Here is a 14,535-nt window from a genome sequence, read left to right as displayed (position 1 = left end):
AGACACTCCTCATGTAATATCACACATGTAATACAGACACTCCCCATATAATATCACACATGTAATACAGACACTCCTGATGTAATATCACACATGTTATACAGATGCTCCTCATGTAATATCACATGTGTGATACAGACATTCCTCATGTAATATCACACATGTAATACAGACACTCCTCATGTAAAATCACCCATGTAATACAGACACTCCTCATGTAATATCCCACACATAATACAGACACTCCCATGAAATATCACACATGTAATACAGACACTCCTCATGTAATATCACACATGTAATACAGACACTCCCCATATAATATCACACATGTAATACAGACACTCCTGATGTAATATCACACATGTTATACAGATGCTCCTCATGTAATATCACATGTGTGATACAGACATTCCTCATGTAATATCACACATGTAATACAGACACTCCTCATGTAAAATCACACATGTAATACACACACTCCTTATGTAATATCACAGTTGTAATACAGACACTCCACATATAATATCACACATGTAATACAGACACTCCTCATGTAATACAGACACTCCCCATGTAATATCCCACATGTAATACAGACTCTCCTCATTTAATATCACATATGTAATAAAGACACTCCCCATATAATATCACACATGTAATACAGACATTATCCATGTAATATCACGCATGTACTACAGACACTTCTCATGTAATATCATGCATGTAATGCAGACACTCCTCATGTAATATTACACATGTAACACAGACATTATCCATGTAATATCACACATGTAATACAGACACTCCCCATGTAATATCACAAATGTAATACAGGCACTCCTCATGTAATATCACACATGTAATACAGACATTCCTCATGTAATATCACACATGTAATACAGATACTCCTCATGTAATATCACATGTGTAATACAGACACTTCTCATGTAATATCACACATTTAATACAGACACCCCTCATGTAAAATCACCCATGTAATACAGACACTCCCCATGTAATATCACACATGTAATACAGACACGCCTCATGTAATATCACACATGTAATACAGACACTCCTCATGTAATATCACACATGTAATACAGACACTCCTCATATAATATCACATGTAATACAGACACTCCCCATGTAATATCCCACATATAATACAGACACTCCTCATGTAATATCACACATGTAATGCAGACACTACTCATGTAATTTCACAGATGTAATACAGACAATCCCCATGTAATAACACACATGTAATACAGACAATCCCCCATGTAACATCACATATGTAATACAGACACTGCCCATGTAATATTAGATATGTAATTTCCATAGCAACCAATCAACTCACTTCTTTCATTTTTAATAAGGGCTCTGTAAAATGAAAGAAGCGATCTGATTGGCTGCTATGGGCAACTTGGCAATTTTTCCTTTGAACAGGTTTTGATAAATCTCCCCCTAAGAGAATATCTTCATGTAGTTTATATTTTCCTCTTTGTCCTCAGGCAGCACGGATGTTCTATTGGTGTGCTGCCTTTGGACCAGAGGAAAGAAAACATACAGGTAGGATAACATTGGTTAATATCCCCCTGGTGGATCCTCCATTACCTCTTGCTGTTGATGACTTGATCTGCTCCAAGGATGCACTGATCTCCATCAGGTCTTTATCTGTGGAAAAGGATCAGAAAACATTTTATAAATGATGTAGACATGTTATATATGATGTACAGCCTGAGTATTTCTGTTCTTTCCTTTATAGTCACATGGAGGATACAACAGTTTGGGATATAGAATATCTACAGCTATTTCCATACAGTGACATGAATACAAATACAAGTTATACAGTCCCCATATAATATTACACATGTAATACAGACATTCCCCATGTAATATCACACATGTAACACAGACACTCCTCATGTAATATCACACATGTAATACAGGCACTGCCCATGTAATATCACACATGTAATACAGACCCTCCTCATGTAATATCACACATGTAATACAGACACTGCCCATGTAATATCACACATGTAATACAGACACTGCTCATGTAATATCACACATGTAATACAGACACTGCTCATGTAATATCACACATGTAATACAGACACTCCACTTGTAATATCACACATGTAATACAGACACTGCCCATGTAATATCACACATGTAATACAGACACTCCTCATGTAATATCACACATGTAATACAGACACTCCTCATGTAATATCACACATGTAATACAGACACTCCTCCGGTAATATCACACATGTAATACAGACACTCCTCATGTAATATCACACACATAATACAGACACTCCCATGTAATATCACACATGTAATACAGACACTCCTCATGTAATATCACACATGTAATACAGACACTCCCCATATAATATCACACATGTAATACAGACACTCCTGATGTAATATCACACATTTAATACACACACTCCTCATGTAATATCACACATGTTATACAGATGCTCCTCATGTAATATCACATGTGTGATACAGACATTCCTCATGTAATATCACACATGTAATACAGACACTCCTCATGTAAAATCACCCATGTAATACAGACACTCCTCATGTAATATCCCACATGCAATGCAGACATTCCTCATGTAAAATCACACATGTAATACACACACTCCTCATGTAATATCACAGTTGTAATACAGACACTCCACATATAATATCACACATGTAATACAGACACTCCTCATGTAATACAGACACTCCCCATGTAATATCCCACATGTAATACAGACTCTCCTCATTTAATATCACATATGTAATAAAGACACTCCCCATATAATATCACACATGTAATACAGACATTATCCATGTAATATCACGCATGTACTACAGACACTTCTCATGTAATATCATGCATGTAATGCAGACACTCCCCATGTAATATTACACATGTAACACAGACATTATCCATGTAATATCACACATGTAATACAGACACTCCCCATGTAATATCACAAATGTAATACAGGCTCTCCTCATGTAATATCACACATGTAATACATACATTCCTCATGTAATATCACACATGTAATACAGATACTCCTCATGTAATATCACATGTGTAATACAGACACTTCTCATGTAATATCACACATTTAATACAGACACCCCTCATGTAAAATCACCCATGTAATACAGACACTCCCCATGTAATATCACACATGTAATACAGACACGCCTCATGTAATATCACACATGTAATACAGACACTCCTCATGTAATATCACATGTAATACAGACACTCCTCATGTAATATCACACATGTAATACAGACACTCCTCATATAATATCACATGTAATACAGACACTCCCCATGTAATATCCCACATGTAATACAGACACTCCTCATGTAATATCACACATGTAATACAGACACTACTCATGTAATTTCACAGATGTAATACAGACAATCCCCATGTAATAACACACATGTAATACAGACAATCCCCCATGTAACATCACATATGTAATACAGACACTGCCCATGTAATATTAGATATGTAATTCCCATAGCAACCAATCAACTCACTTCTTTCATTTTTAATAAGGGCTCTGTAAAATGAAAGAAGCGATCTGGTTGGCTGCTATGGGCAACTTGGCAATTTTTCCTTTGAACAGGTTTTGATAAATCTCCCCCTAAGAGAATATCTTCATGTAGTTTATATTTTCCTCTTTGTCCTCAGGCAGCACAGATGTTTTATTGGTGTGCTGCCTTTGGACCAGAGGAAAGAAAACATACAGGTAGGATAACATTGGTTAATACCCCCCTGGTGGATCCTCCATTACCTCTTGCTGTTGATGACTTGATCTGCTCCAAGGATGCACTGATCTCCATCAGGTCTTTATCTGTGGAAAAGGATCAGAAAACATTTTATAAATGATGTAGACATGTTATATATGATGTACAGCCTGAGTATTTCTGTTCTTTCCTTTATAGTCACATGGAGGATACAACAGTTTGGGATATACAATATCTACAGCCATTTCCATACAGTGACATGAATACAAAGACATGTTATACAGTCCCCCTTTAATATTACACATGTAATACAGACACTCCTCATATAATATCACACATGTAATACAGACACTCCCCATGTAATATCACACATGTAATACAGACACTCCTCATGTGATATCACACATGTAATATGGACACTCCCCATGTAATATCACACATGTAATACAGACGTTCCTCATGTAATATCACACATGTAATATAGACACTCCCCATGTAATATCACACATGTAATACAGATACTCCTTATATAATATCACACATGTAATACAGACACTCCTCATGTAATATCACACATGTAATACAGACACTCCTCATGTAATATCACACATGTAATATAGACACTCCCCATGTAATATCACACATGTAATACAGATACTCCTTATATAATATCACACATGTAATACAGACACTCCTCATGTAATATCACACATGTAATACAGACACTCCCCATGTAATATCACACATGTAATACAGACACTCCCCTTATATATTATCACATATGTAATACAGACACTCCCCATGTAATTTCACATATGTAATACAGACACTCCCCATGTAATATCACACATGTAATAGACACTCCTCATGTAATATCACACATGTTATACAGACACTCCTTATATCATATCACACATGTAATACAGACACTCCCCATGTAATATCCCACATGTAATACAGACACTCCTCATGTAATATCACACATGTAATACAGACACTCCCCATGTAATATCACACATGCAATACAGACACTCCTCATGTAATATCACACATGTAATACAGACACTTCTCATGTAATATCACACATGTAATACAGACACTCCCCATATAATATCACACATGTAATACAGACACTCCTGATGTAATACACACATGTAATACAGACACTACTCATGTTATATCACACATGTAATACAGACACTCCTGATGTAATATCACACATGTAATACAGACACTCCTGATGTAATATCACACATGTAATACAAACACTGCTCATGTAATATCACATGTAATACAGACACTCCTCATGTAATATCAGACATGTAATACAGACACTCCTCATGTAATATCACACATGTAATACAGACACTCCTCATGTAATATCCCACATGTAATACAGACACTCCTCATGTAATATCACAGATGAAATACAGACACTCCCCATATATTATCACACATGTAATAAAGACAATCCCCATGTAATAACACACATGTAATACAGACACTCCTCATATAATATCACACATGTAATACAGACACTCCTCATATAATATCACACATGTAATACAGACACTCCTCATGTTAGATCACACATGTAATACAGACTCTACCCATGTAATATCACACATGTAATAAAGACAATCCCCTTGTAATATCACACATGTAATATAGACAATCCCCATGTAATATCACATATGTAAAACAGACACTGCCCATGTAATATTAGACATATAATTTGAATGTTCCCCATGTAATATACAACCCATAGAGGGAGATTTATCAAAACCTTTTCAAAGGAAAAGTTGCCCATAGCAACCAATCACCTCACTTCTTTCATTTTTAACAAGGGCTCTGTAAAATGAAAGAAGCGATCTGATTGGCTGCTATGGGCAACTTGGCAATTTTTCCTTTGAACAGGTTTTGATAAATCTCCCCCTAAGAGAATATCTTCATGTAGTTTATATTTTCCTCTTTGTCCTCAGGCAGCACAGATGTTCTATTGGTGTGCTGCCTTTGGACCAGAGGAAAGAAAACATACAGGTAGGATAACATTGGTTAATATCCCCCTGGTGGATCCTCCATTACCTCTTGCTGTTGATGACTTGATCTGCTCCAAGGATGCACTGATCTCCTTCAGGTCTTTATCTGTGGAAAAGGATCAGAAAACATTTTATAAATGATGTAGACATGTTATATATGATGTACAGCCTGAGTATTTCTGTTCTTTCCTTTATAGTCACATGGAGGATACAACAGTTTGGGATATAGAATATCTACAGCTATTTCCATACAGTGACATGAATACAAAGACATGTTATACAGTCCCCATATAATATTACACATGTAATACAGATATTCCCCATGTAATATCACACATGTAATACAGACTCTCCCCATGTAATATCACACATGTAATACAGACACTCCCCATGTAATATCACACATGTAATACAGACACTCCCCATGTAATATCATATATGTAATACAGACACTCCTCATGTAATATCACACATGTAATACAGACACTGCCCATGTAATTTCAAACATGTAATACAGGCACTCCTCATGTAATATCACACACATAATACAGACACTCCCATGTAATATCACACATGTAATACAGACACTCCTCATGTAGTATCACACATGTAATACAGACACTCCCCATACACTATCACACTTGTAATACAGACACTCCTCATGTAATATCCCACATGTAATACAGACACTCCTCATGTAATATCACACATGTAATACAGACACTCCTCATGTAATATCACACATGTAATACAGACACTCCCCATATAATATCACACATGTAATAAAGACAATCCCCATGTAATAACACACATGTAATACAGACAAACCCCATGTAATAACAGACATGTAATACAGACAATCCCCATGTAATAACACACATGTAATACAGACAATCCCCATTCAACATCACATATGTAAAACAAACACTGCCCATGTAATATTAGACATGTAATTTGAATGTTCCCCATGTAATATACAACCCATAGAGGGAGATTTATCAAAACCTTTTCAAAGGAAAAGTTTCCCATAGCAACCAATCACCTCACTTCTTTCATTTCTAACAGGGGCTCTGTAAATTGAAAGAAGCGATTTGATTGGCTGCTATGGGCAACTTGGCAATTTTTCCTTTGAACAGGTTTTGATAAATCTCCCCCTAAGAGAATATCTTCATGTAGTTTATATTTTCCTCTTTGTCCTCAGGCAGCACGGATGTTTTATTGGTGTGCTGCCTTTGGACCAGAGGAAAGAAAACATACAGGTAGGATAACATTGGTTAATATCTCCCTGGTGGATCCTCCATTACCTCTTGCTGTTGATGACTTGATCTGCTCCAAGGATGCACTGATCTCCTTCAGGTCTTTATCTGTGGAAAAGGATCAGAAAACATTTTATAAATGATGTAGACATGTTATATATGATGTACAGCCTGAGTATTTCTGTTCTTTCCTTTATAGTCACATGGAGGATACAACAGTTTGGGATATAGAATATCTACAGCTATTTCCATACAGTGACATGAATACAAATACACGTTATACAGTCCCCATATAATATTACACATGTAATACAGACACTGTCCATGTAATATCACACATGTAATACAGACACTGTCCATGTAATATCACACATGTAATACAGACACTCCCAATATGATATCACACATGTAATACAGACACTGCCCATGTAATATCACACATGTAATAGACACTCCTCATGTAATATCACACATGTAATACAGACACTCCCATGTAATATCACATGTGATACAGACACTCCTCATGTAATATCACATGTGATACAGACACTCCCCATGTAATATCCCACATGTAATACAGACACTCCTCATGTAATATCACACATGTAATACATACACTCCTCATGTAATATCACAGTTGTAATATAGACACTCCCCATATAATATCACACATGTTATACAGACACTCCTCATGTAATATCTCACATGTAATACAGACACTCCTCATGTAATATCACACATGTAATATGGACATTCCCCATGTAATATCACACATGTAATACAGACACTCCACATATAATATCACACATGTAATACAGACACTCCTCATGTAATATCTCACATGTAATACAGACACTCCTCATGTAATATCACACATCTAATACAGACACTTCTCATGTAATATCACACGTGTAATACAGACACTCCCCATATAATATCACACATGTAATACAGACACTCCTCATGTAATATCTCACATGTCATACAGACACTCCTCATGTAATATCACACATCTAATACAGACACTTCTCATGTAATATCACACGTGTAATACAGACACTCCCCATATAATATCTCACATGTAATACATACACTCCTCATGTTATATCACACATGTAATACAGATACTCCTCATGTAATATCACATGTGTAATACAGACATTCCTCAAGTAATATCACACATGTAATACAGACACTCCTGATGTAATATCACACCTGTTATACAGACACTCCTCGTATAATATCACACATGTAATACAGACACTCCTGATGTAATATCACACATGTAATACAGACACTCCTCATGTAATATCACATGTAATACAGACACTCCCCATGTAATATCCCACATGTAATACAGACACTCCTCGTGTAATATCACACATGTAATACAGACACTCCCCATGTAATATTCCACATGTAATACAGACACTCCTCGTGTAATATCACACATGTAATACAGACACTCCTCATGTAATATCACACCTGTAATACAGACACTCCCTGTGTAATATCCCACATGTAATACAAACACTCCTCATGTGATATCTCACATGTAATATATACACTCCTCATGTAATATCACGCATGTAATACTGACACTCCTCATGTAATATCACACATGTAATACAGACACCCCTCATGTAATATTACACATGTAATACAGACACTCCTCATGTAATATCACATGTAATACAGACACTCCCAATGTAATATCACACATGTAACACAGACAGTCCTCATGTAATATCACACATGTAATACAGACACTCCTCATGTAATATCACATATGTAATACAGACGCTCCTCCATGTAATATCCCACATGTAATACAGATACTCCTCATGTAATATCACACATGTAATACAGACACTCCTCCATGTAATATCACACATGTAATACAGACACTCCTCATGTAATATCACATGTAATACAGACACTCCCCATGTAATATCCCACATGTAATACAGACGCTCCTCCATGTAATATCCCACATGTAATACAGATACTCCTCATGTAATATCACACATGTAATACAGACACTGCTCATGTAATATCACACATGTAATACAGACACTCCTCATGTAATATCACATGTAATACAGACACTCCCCATGTAATATCCCACATGTAATACAGACACTTCTCATGTAATATTACACATGTAATAAAGACACTCCCTATTTAATATTAGACATGTAATTCGAATGTTCCCCATGTAATATACAACATAGACATGTGCAGAACCAAAACATTTTTGTTTTCATTTTGTTCGTTTTCATTTTTTTAAAATGTTCGGTTCTGTGAATATTCGGAATGCTGTGCATTCGTCATATTTGGTTTTCGGATGCATCCACAAATTCTTTTTTTCCCGTTTTCGGATGCATTTGTTAATTCTGATTTTTGGTTCTGCACATGTCTAGTGATCCCTCAACATATGATGGTAATTTGTATGTTAAGGGATTCGTGCAATGTAAAAGTCCTCTTTGGTACTCCGCTGGGCTCTCCTGGTCTCCTCCAATCCTACGCTGTTTGCCGCAAGGCCTTACTGGGCCTCCGTAGCGACGTCATCATGTTGTTGCGCACGCTGTTTCTATTAGATGACGGGATGTTGTGCGCGGCAGCGTCATAATGACGTCAGAAGGAGATCCGTATGAAGGCCCCGGACCAGCCCAGGACCCAATGGAGGATGGCCCGGAGCAGTGCGGAAAGGTGAGTGAACCTGCCCGGGTTGCTTCAACTGCTATCCGGCAGCAGCTTATGCATTATGCGCTGCCGGATAGCAGTTGATGCATGGCCCCGACATTCGGTATACTGATAACGAATGCATTTGTTAACTGTATATTCGTATGCTTTTTCGGGATTTAGTGATTTTTTTTTTAGTGCATTCTTTTCATAACGAACATCCGAAAACGGGAAAATTCGTTTCTTTCCGTGTTCGTTATGAAACGAATTGCACATGTCTAATACAACCCATAGAGGGAGATTTATCAAAACCTGTTCAAATGAAAATTTGCCCATAGCAACCAATCAACTCACTTCTTTCATTTTTAACAAGGGCTCTGTAAAATGAAAGAAGCGATCTGATTGGCTGCTATGGGCAACTTGGCAATTTTTCCTTTGAACAGGTTTTGATAAATCTCCCCCTAAGAGAATATCTTCATGTAGTTTATATTTTCCTCTTTGTCCTCAGGCAGCACAGATGTTTTATTGGTGTGCTGCCTTTGGACCAGAGGAAAGAAAACATACAGGTAGGATAACATTGGTTAATATCCCCCTGGTGGATCCTCCATTACCTCTTGCTGTTGATGACTTGATCTGCTCCAAGGATGCACTGATCTCCTTCAGGTCTTTATCTGTGGAAAAGGATCAGAAAACATTTTATAAATGATGTAGACATGTTATATATGATGTACAGCCTGAGTATTTCTGTTCTTTCCTTTATAGTCACATGGAGGATACAACAGTTTGGGATATACAATATCTACAGCCATTTCCATACAGTGACATGAATACAAATACACGTTATACAGTCCCCATATAATATTACACATGTAATACAGACACTCCCCATGTAATATCACACATGTAACACAGACACTCCTCATGTAATATCACACATGTAATACAGACACTCCACATGTAATATCACACATGTAATACAGACACTCCTCATGTAATATCACACATGTAATAAAAACACTCCTCATGTGATATCACACATGTAATATGGACACTCCCCATATAATATTACACATGTAATACAGACACTCCTCATATAATATCACACATGTAATACAGACACTCCCCATATAATATCACACATGTAATACAGACACTCCTCATGTAATATCACACATGTAATACAGACACTGCCCATGTAATATCACATATGTAATACAGACACTCCTCATGTAATATCACACATGTAATACAGACATTCCTCATGTAATATCACACATGTAATTCAGACACTCCCCATGTAATATCACACATGTAATACAGACACTCCCCATATAATATCACACATGTAATATAGACACTCCTCATGTAATATCAAGCATCTAATACAGACACTCCCCATGTAATTTCACACATGTAATACAGACACTCCCCATATAATATCACACATGTAATATAGACACTCCTCATGTAATATCACGCATCTAATACAGACACTCCTCATGTAATATCACACATGTAATACAGAACTTTCTCATGCTTAATCACACATGTAATACAGACACTCCCCATGTAATATCACACATGTAATATAGACACTCCTCATGTAATATCACAGATGTTAAACAGAAATTTCTCATGCATAATCACACATGTAATACAGACACTCCCCATGTAATATCAAACATGAAATATACACCCTCTATATAATATCACACATGTAATAACCATTATCCACCTGTGCAATATCACAAATATAATACACTTGCTACAATGTAATATCCAACATATGCTATATAAAACATGTAATACAAATGTCTCTCTGTAATATTCCCCCAAACTATATCTCCCCCTGGTGAATCCTCCATTACCTCTTGATGATGATGATTTAATCAGCTCCAAGGATGCGCTGATCTCCTTCAGATCAATATCTGGAAAAAAAAGGATCACAGAAAACATGTATTAAAGATGATTTCTTGTATTATTACACATATAATACAGGAAATTAAAGTAGCCGTATTAGTCCACACATGCAGATACAAGTCAAAAAATGTTGCAGTATCTTTAAATAACAAAAGACGTGGTCTCAAATGGCTGGAGGTGCTCAACCCCAAATGCGGTTGTGCATTTATACTGGGGGGGAGCAGATCCTGCCCTTGTAGTCCGCTGCAGGCATCCTCCATTGTATGCATTTTTATGCTGGGGATCGCCCCTAGCAACGGACTACAAGGGCAGGATCTGCTCCCCCAGTATCCTACACCAGATAAACGGTGTGGATGTGTAGCAATAAGAATTATACAATACAGGAATATGGGTCACTATTGTGGTAGATGTATACAATGACATTGGCTATCCCTCAACACTGATGTTAAAAGACATTGGCCAGTATATCCTTATATGAAGGACACACCAGAGCCCGCACACCACGCCAAGGTTTCTCAAGTGGCAAGGGACCTAACACTAACCTACCTGTGCGTAATAAACAAAAAAGGGGCCAGTGGGTAATTACAGCAGCATTAGGCCGACTTACAGGCTGCTCCCAGATTACCTCCAGTGTGGATGAGCACACATACAATGGGAGGAGGGAGGCAGACTGCAAGCCCCACCTAAGTTGGCTAATATAGGTGCATGGCCTCACAGGTGCTACCTTAAGGCAGCCTGGAAGATCTCTACTGTATTGTATGGTCCTCAAATACTCACTATTATCACTGATCACCATCACCATGGGGTCACTCTTATCATCTCTACTATATTGTATGGTCCTCACATCCTCACTATTATCACTGATCACCATCACCATGGGGTCACTCTTATCATCTCTACTATATTGTATGGTCCTCACATCCTCACTATTATTACTGATCATCACCATCACCATGGGGTCACTCTTATCATCTCTACTATATTGTATGGTCCTCACATCCTCACTATTATCACTGATCACCATCACCATGGGGTCACTCTTATCATCTCTACTATATTGTATGGTCCTCACATCCTCACTATTATCACTGATCATCATCACCATGGGGTCACTCTTATCATCTCTACTATATTGTATGGTCCTCACATCCTCACTATTATCACTGATCATCATCACCATGGGGTCACTCTTATCATCTCTACTATATTGTATGGTCCTCACATCCTCACTATTATCACTGATCATTACCATGGGGTCACTCTTATCATCTCTACTATATTGTATGGTCCTCACATCCTCACTATTATCACTGATCATCATCACCATGGGGTCACTCTTATCATCTCTACTATATTGTATGGTCCTCACATCCTCACTATTATCACTGATCACCATCATCATGGGGTCACTCTTATCATCTCTACTATATTGTATGGTCCTCACATCCTCATTATTATCACTGATCATCATCACCATGGGGTCACTCTTATCATCTCTACTATATTGTATGGTCCTCACATCCTCACTATTATCACTGATCATCACCATGGGGTCACTCTTATCATCTCTACTATATTGTATGGTCCTCACATCCTCACTATTATCACTGATCATCACCATCACCATGGGGTCACTCTTATCTCTACTATATTGTATGGTCCTCACATCCTCACTATTATCACTGATCATCATCACCATGAGGTCACTCTTATCATCTCTACTATATTGTATGGTCCTCACATCCTCACTATTATCACTGATCATCACCATCACCATGGGGTCACTCTTATCTCTACTATATTGTATGGTCCTCACATCCTCACTATTATCACTGATCACCATCACCATGGGGTCACTCTTTTCATCTCTACTATATTGTATGGTCCTCACATCCCCACTATTATCACTGATCATCATCACCATGGGGTCACTCTTATCTCTACTATATTGTATGGTCCTCACATCCTCACTATTATCACTGATCATCATCACCATGGGGTCACTCTTATCTCTACTATATTGTATGGTCCTCACATCCTCACTATTATCACTGATCACCATCACCATGGGGTCACTCTTATCATCTCTACTATATTGTATGGTCCTCACATCCTCACTATTATCACTGATCATCATCACCATGGGGTCACTCTTATCATCTCTACTATATTGTATGGTCCTCACATCCTCACTATTATCACTGATCACCATCACCATGGGGTCACTCTTATCATCTCTACTATATTGTATGGTCCTCACATCCTCACTATTATCACTGATCACCATCACCATGGGGTCACTCTTATCTCTACTATATTGTATGGTCCTCAAATCCTCACTATTATCACTGATCATCATCACCATGGGGTCACTCTTATCATCTCTACTATATTGTATGGTCCTCACATCCTCACTATGATCACTGATCATCACCATCACCATGGGGTCACTCTTATCATCTCTACTATATTGTATGGTCCTCACATCCTCACTATTATCACTGATCACCATCACCATGGGGTCACTCTTATCATCTCTACTATATTGTATGGTCCTCACATCCTCACTATTATCACTGATCATCATCACCATGGGGTCACTCTTATCATCTCTACTATATTGTATGGTCCTCACATCCTCACTATTATCACTGATCACCATCACCATGGGGTCACTCTTATCATCTCTACTATATTGTATGGTCCTCACATCCTCACTATTATCACTGATCACCATCACCATGGGGTCACTCTTATCTCTACTATATTGTATGGTCCTCACATCCTCACTATTATCACTGATCATCATCACCATGGGGTCACTCTTATCATC

The 14,535-nt window shown here is 37.5% G+C and overlaps 1 protein-coding gene across 1 annotated transcript in view; it reads right to left on the bottom strand.

Moving 5' to 3' along the window:
• LOC130324280 (C-type lectin domain family 4 member M-like) overlaps positions 1-11,710 on the bottom strand; it is a gene marked incomplete at its 5' end in the record, with an annotated part of 86,434 nt that extends 74,724 nt beyond the window's left edge. The window contains 6 exons of the mRNA XM_056553230.1: positions 1,624-1,683; positions 3,850-3,909; positions 5,888-5,947; positions 7,146-7,205; positions 10,394-10,453; positions 11,651-11,710. Of these exons, the coding sequence (XP_056409205.1) occupies positions 1,624-1,683; positions 3,850-3,909; positions 5,888-5,947; positions 7,146-7,205; positions 10,394-10,453; positions 11,651-11,710 (360 nt within the window). The remainder of the gene's footprint in view (positions 1-1,623; positions 1,684-3,849; positions 3,910-5,887; positions 5,948-7,145; positions 7,206-10,393; positions 10,454-11,650) is intronic.
• Positions 11,711-14,535: the final 2,825 nt, after the last annotated feature.

This window comes from Hyla sarda, unplaced genomic scaffold (assembly GCF_029499605.1).
Source record: "Hyla sarda isolate aHylSar1 unplaced genomic scaffold, aHylSar1.hap1 scaffold_262, whole genome shotgun sequence".
In the NCBI taxonomy this organism is placed as follows: domain Eukaryota; kingdom Metazoa; phylum Chordata; class Amphibia; order Anura; family Hylidae; genus Hyla; species Hyla sarda.
The sequence above is the reverse complement of the archived record's forward strand: the minus strand, read 5'-3'. Positions and strand labels throughout refer to the sequence as shown.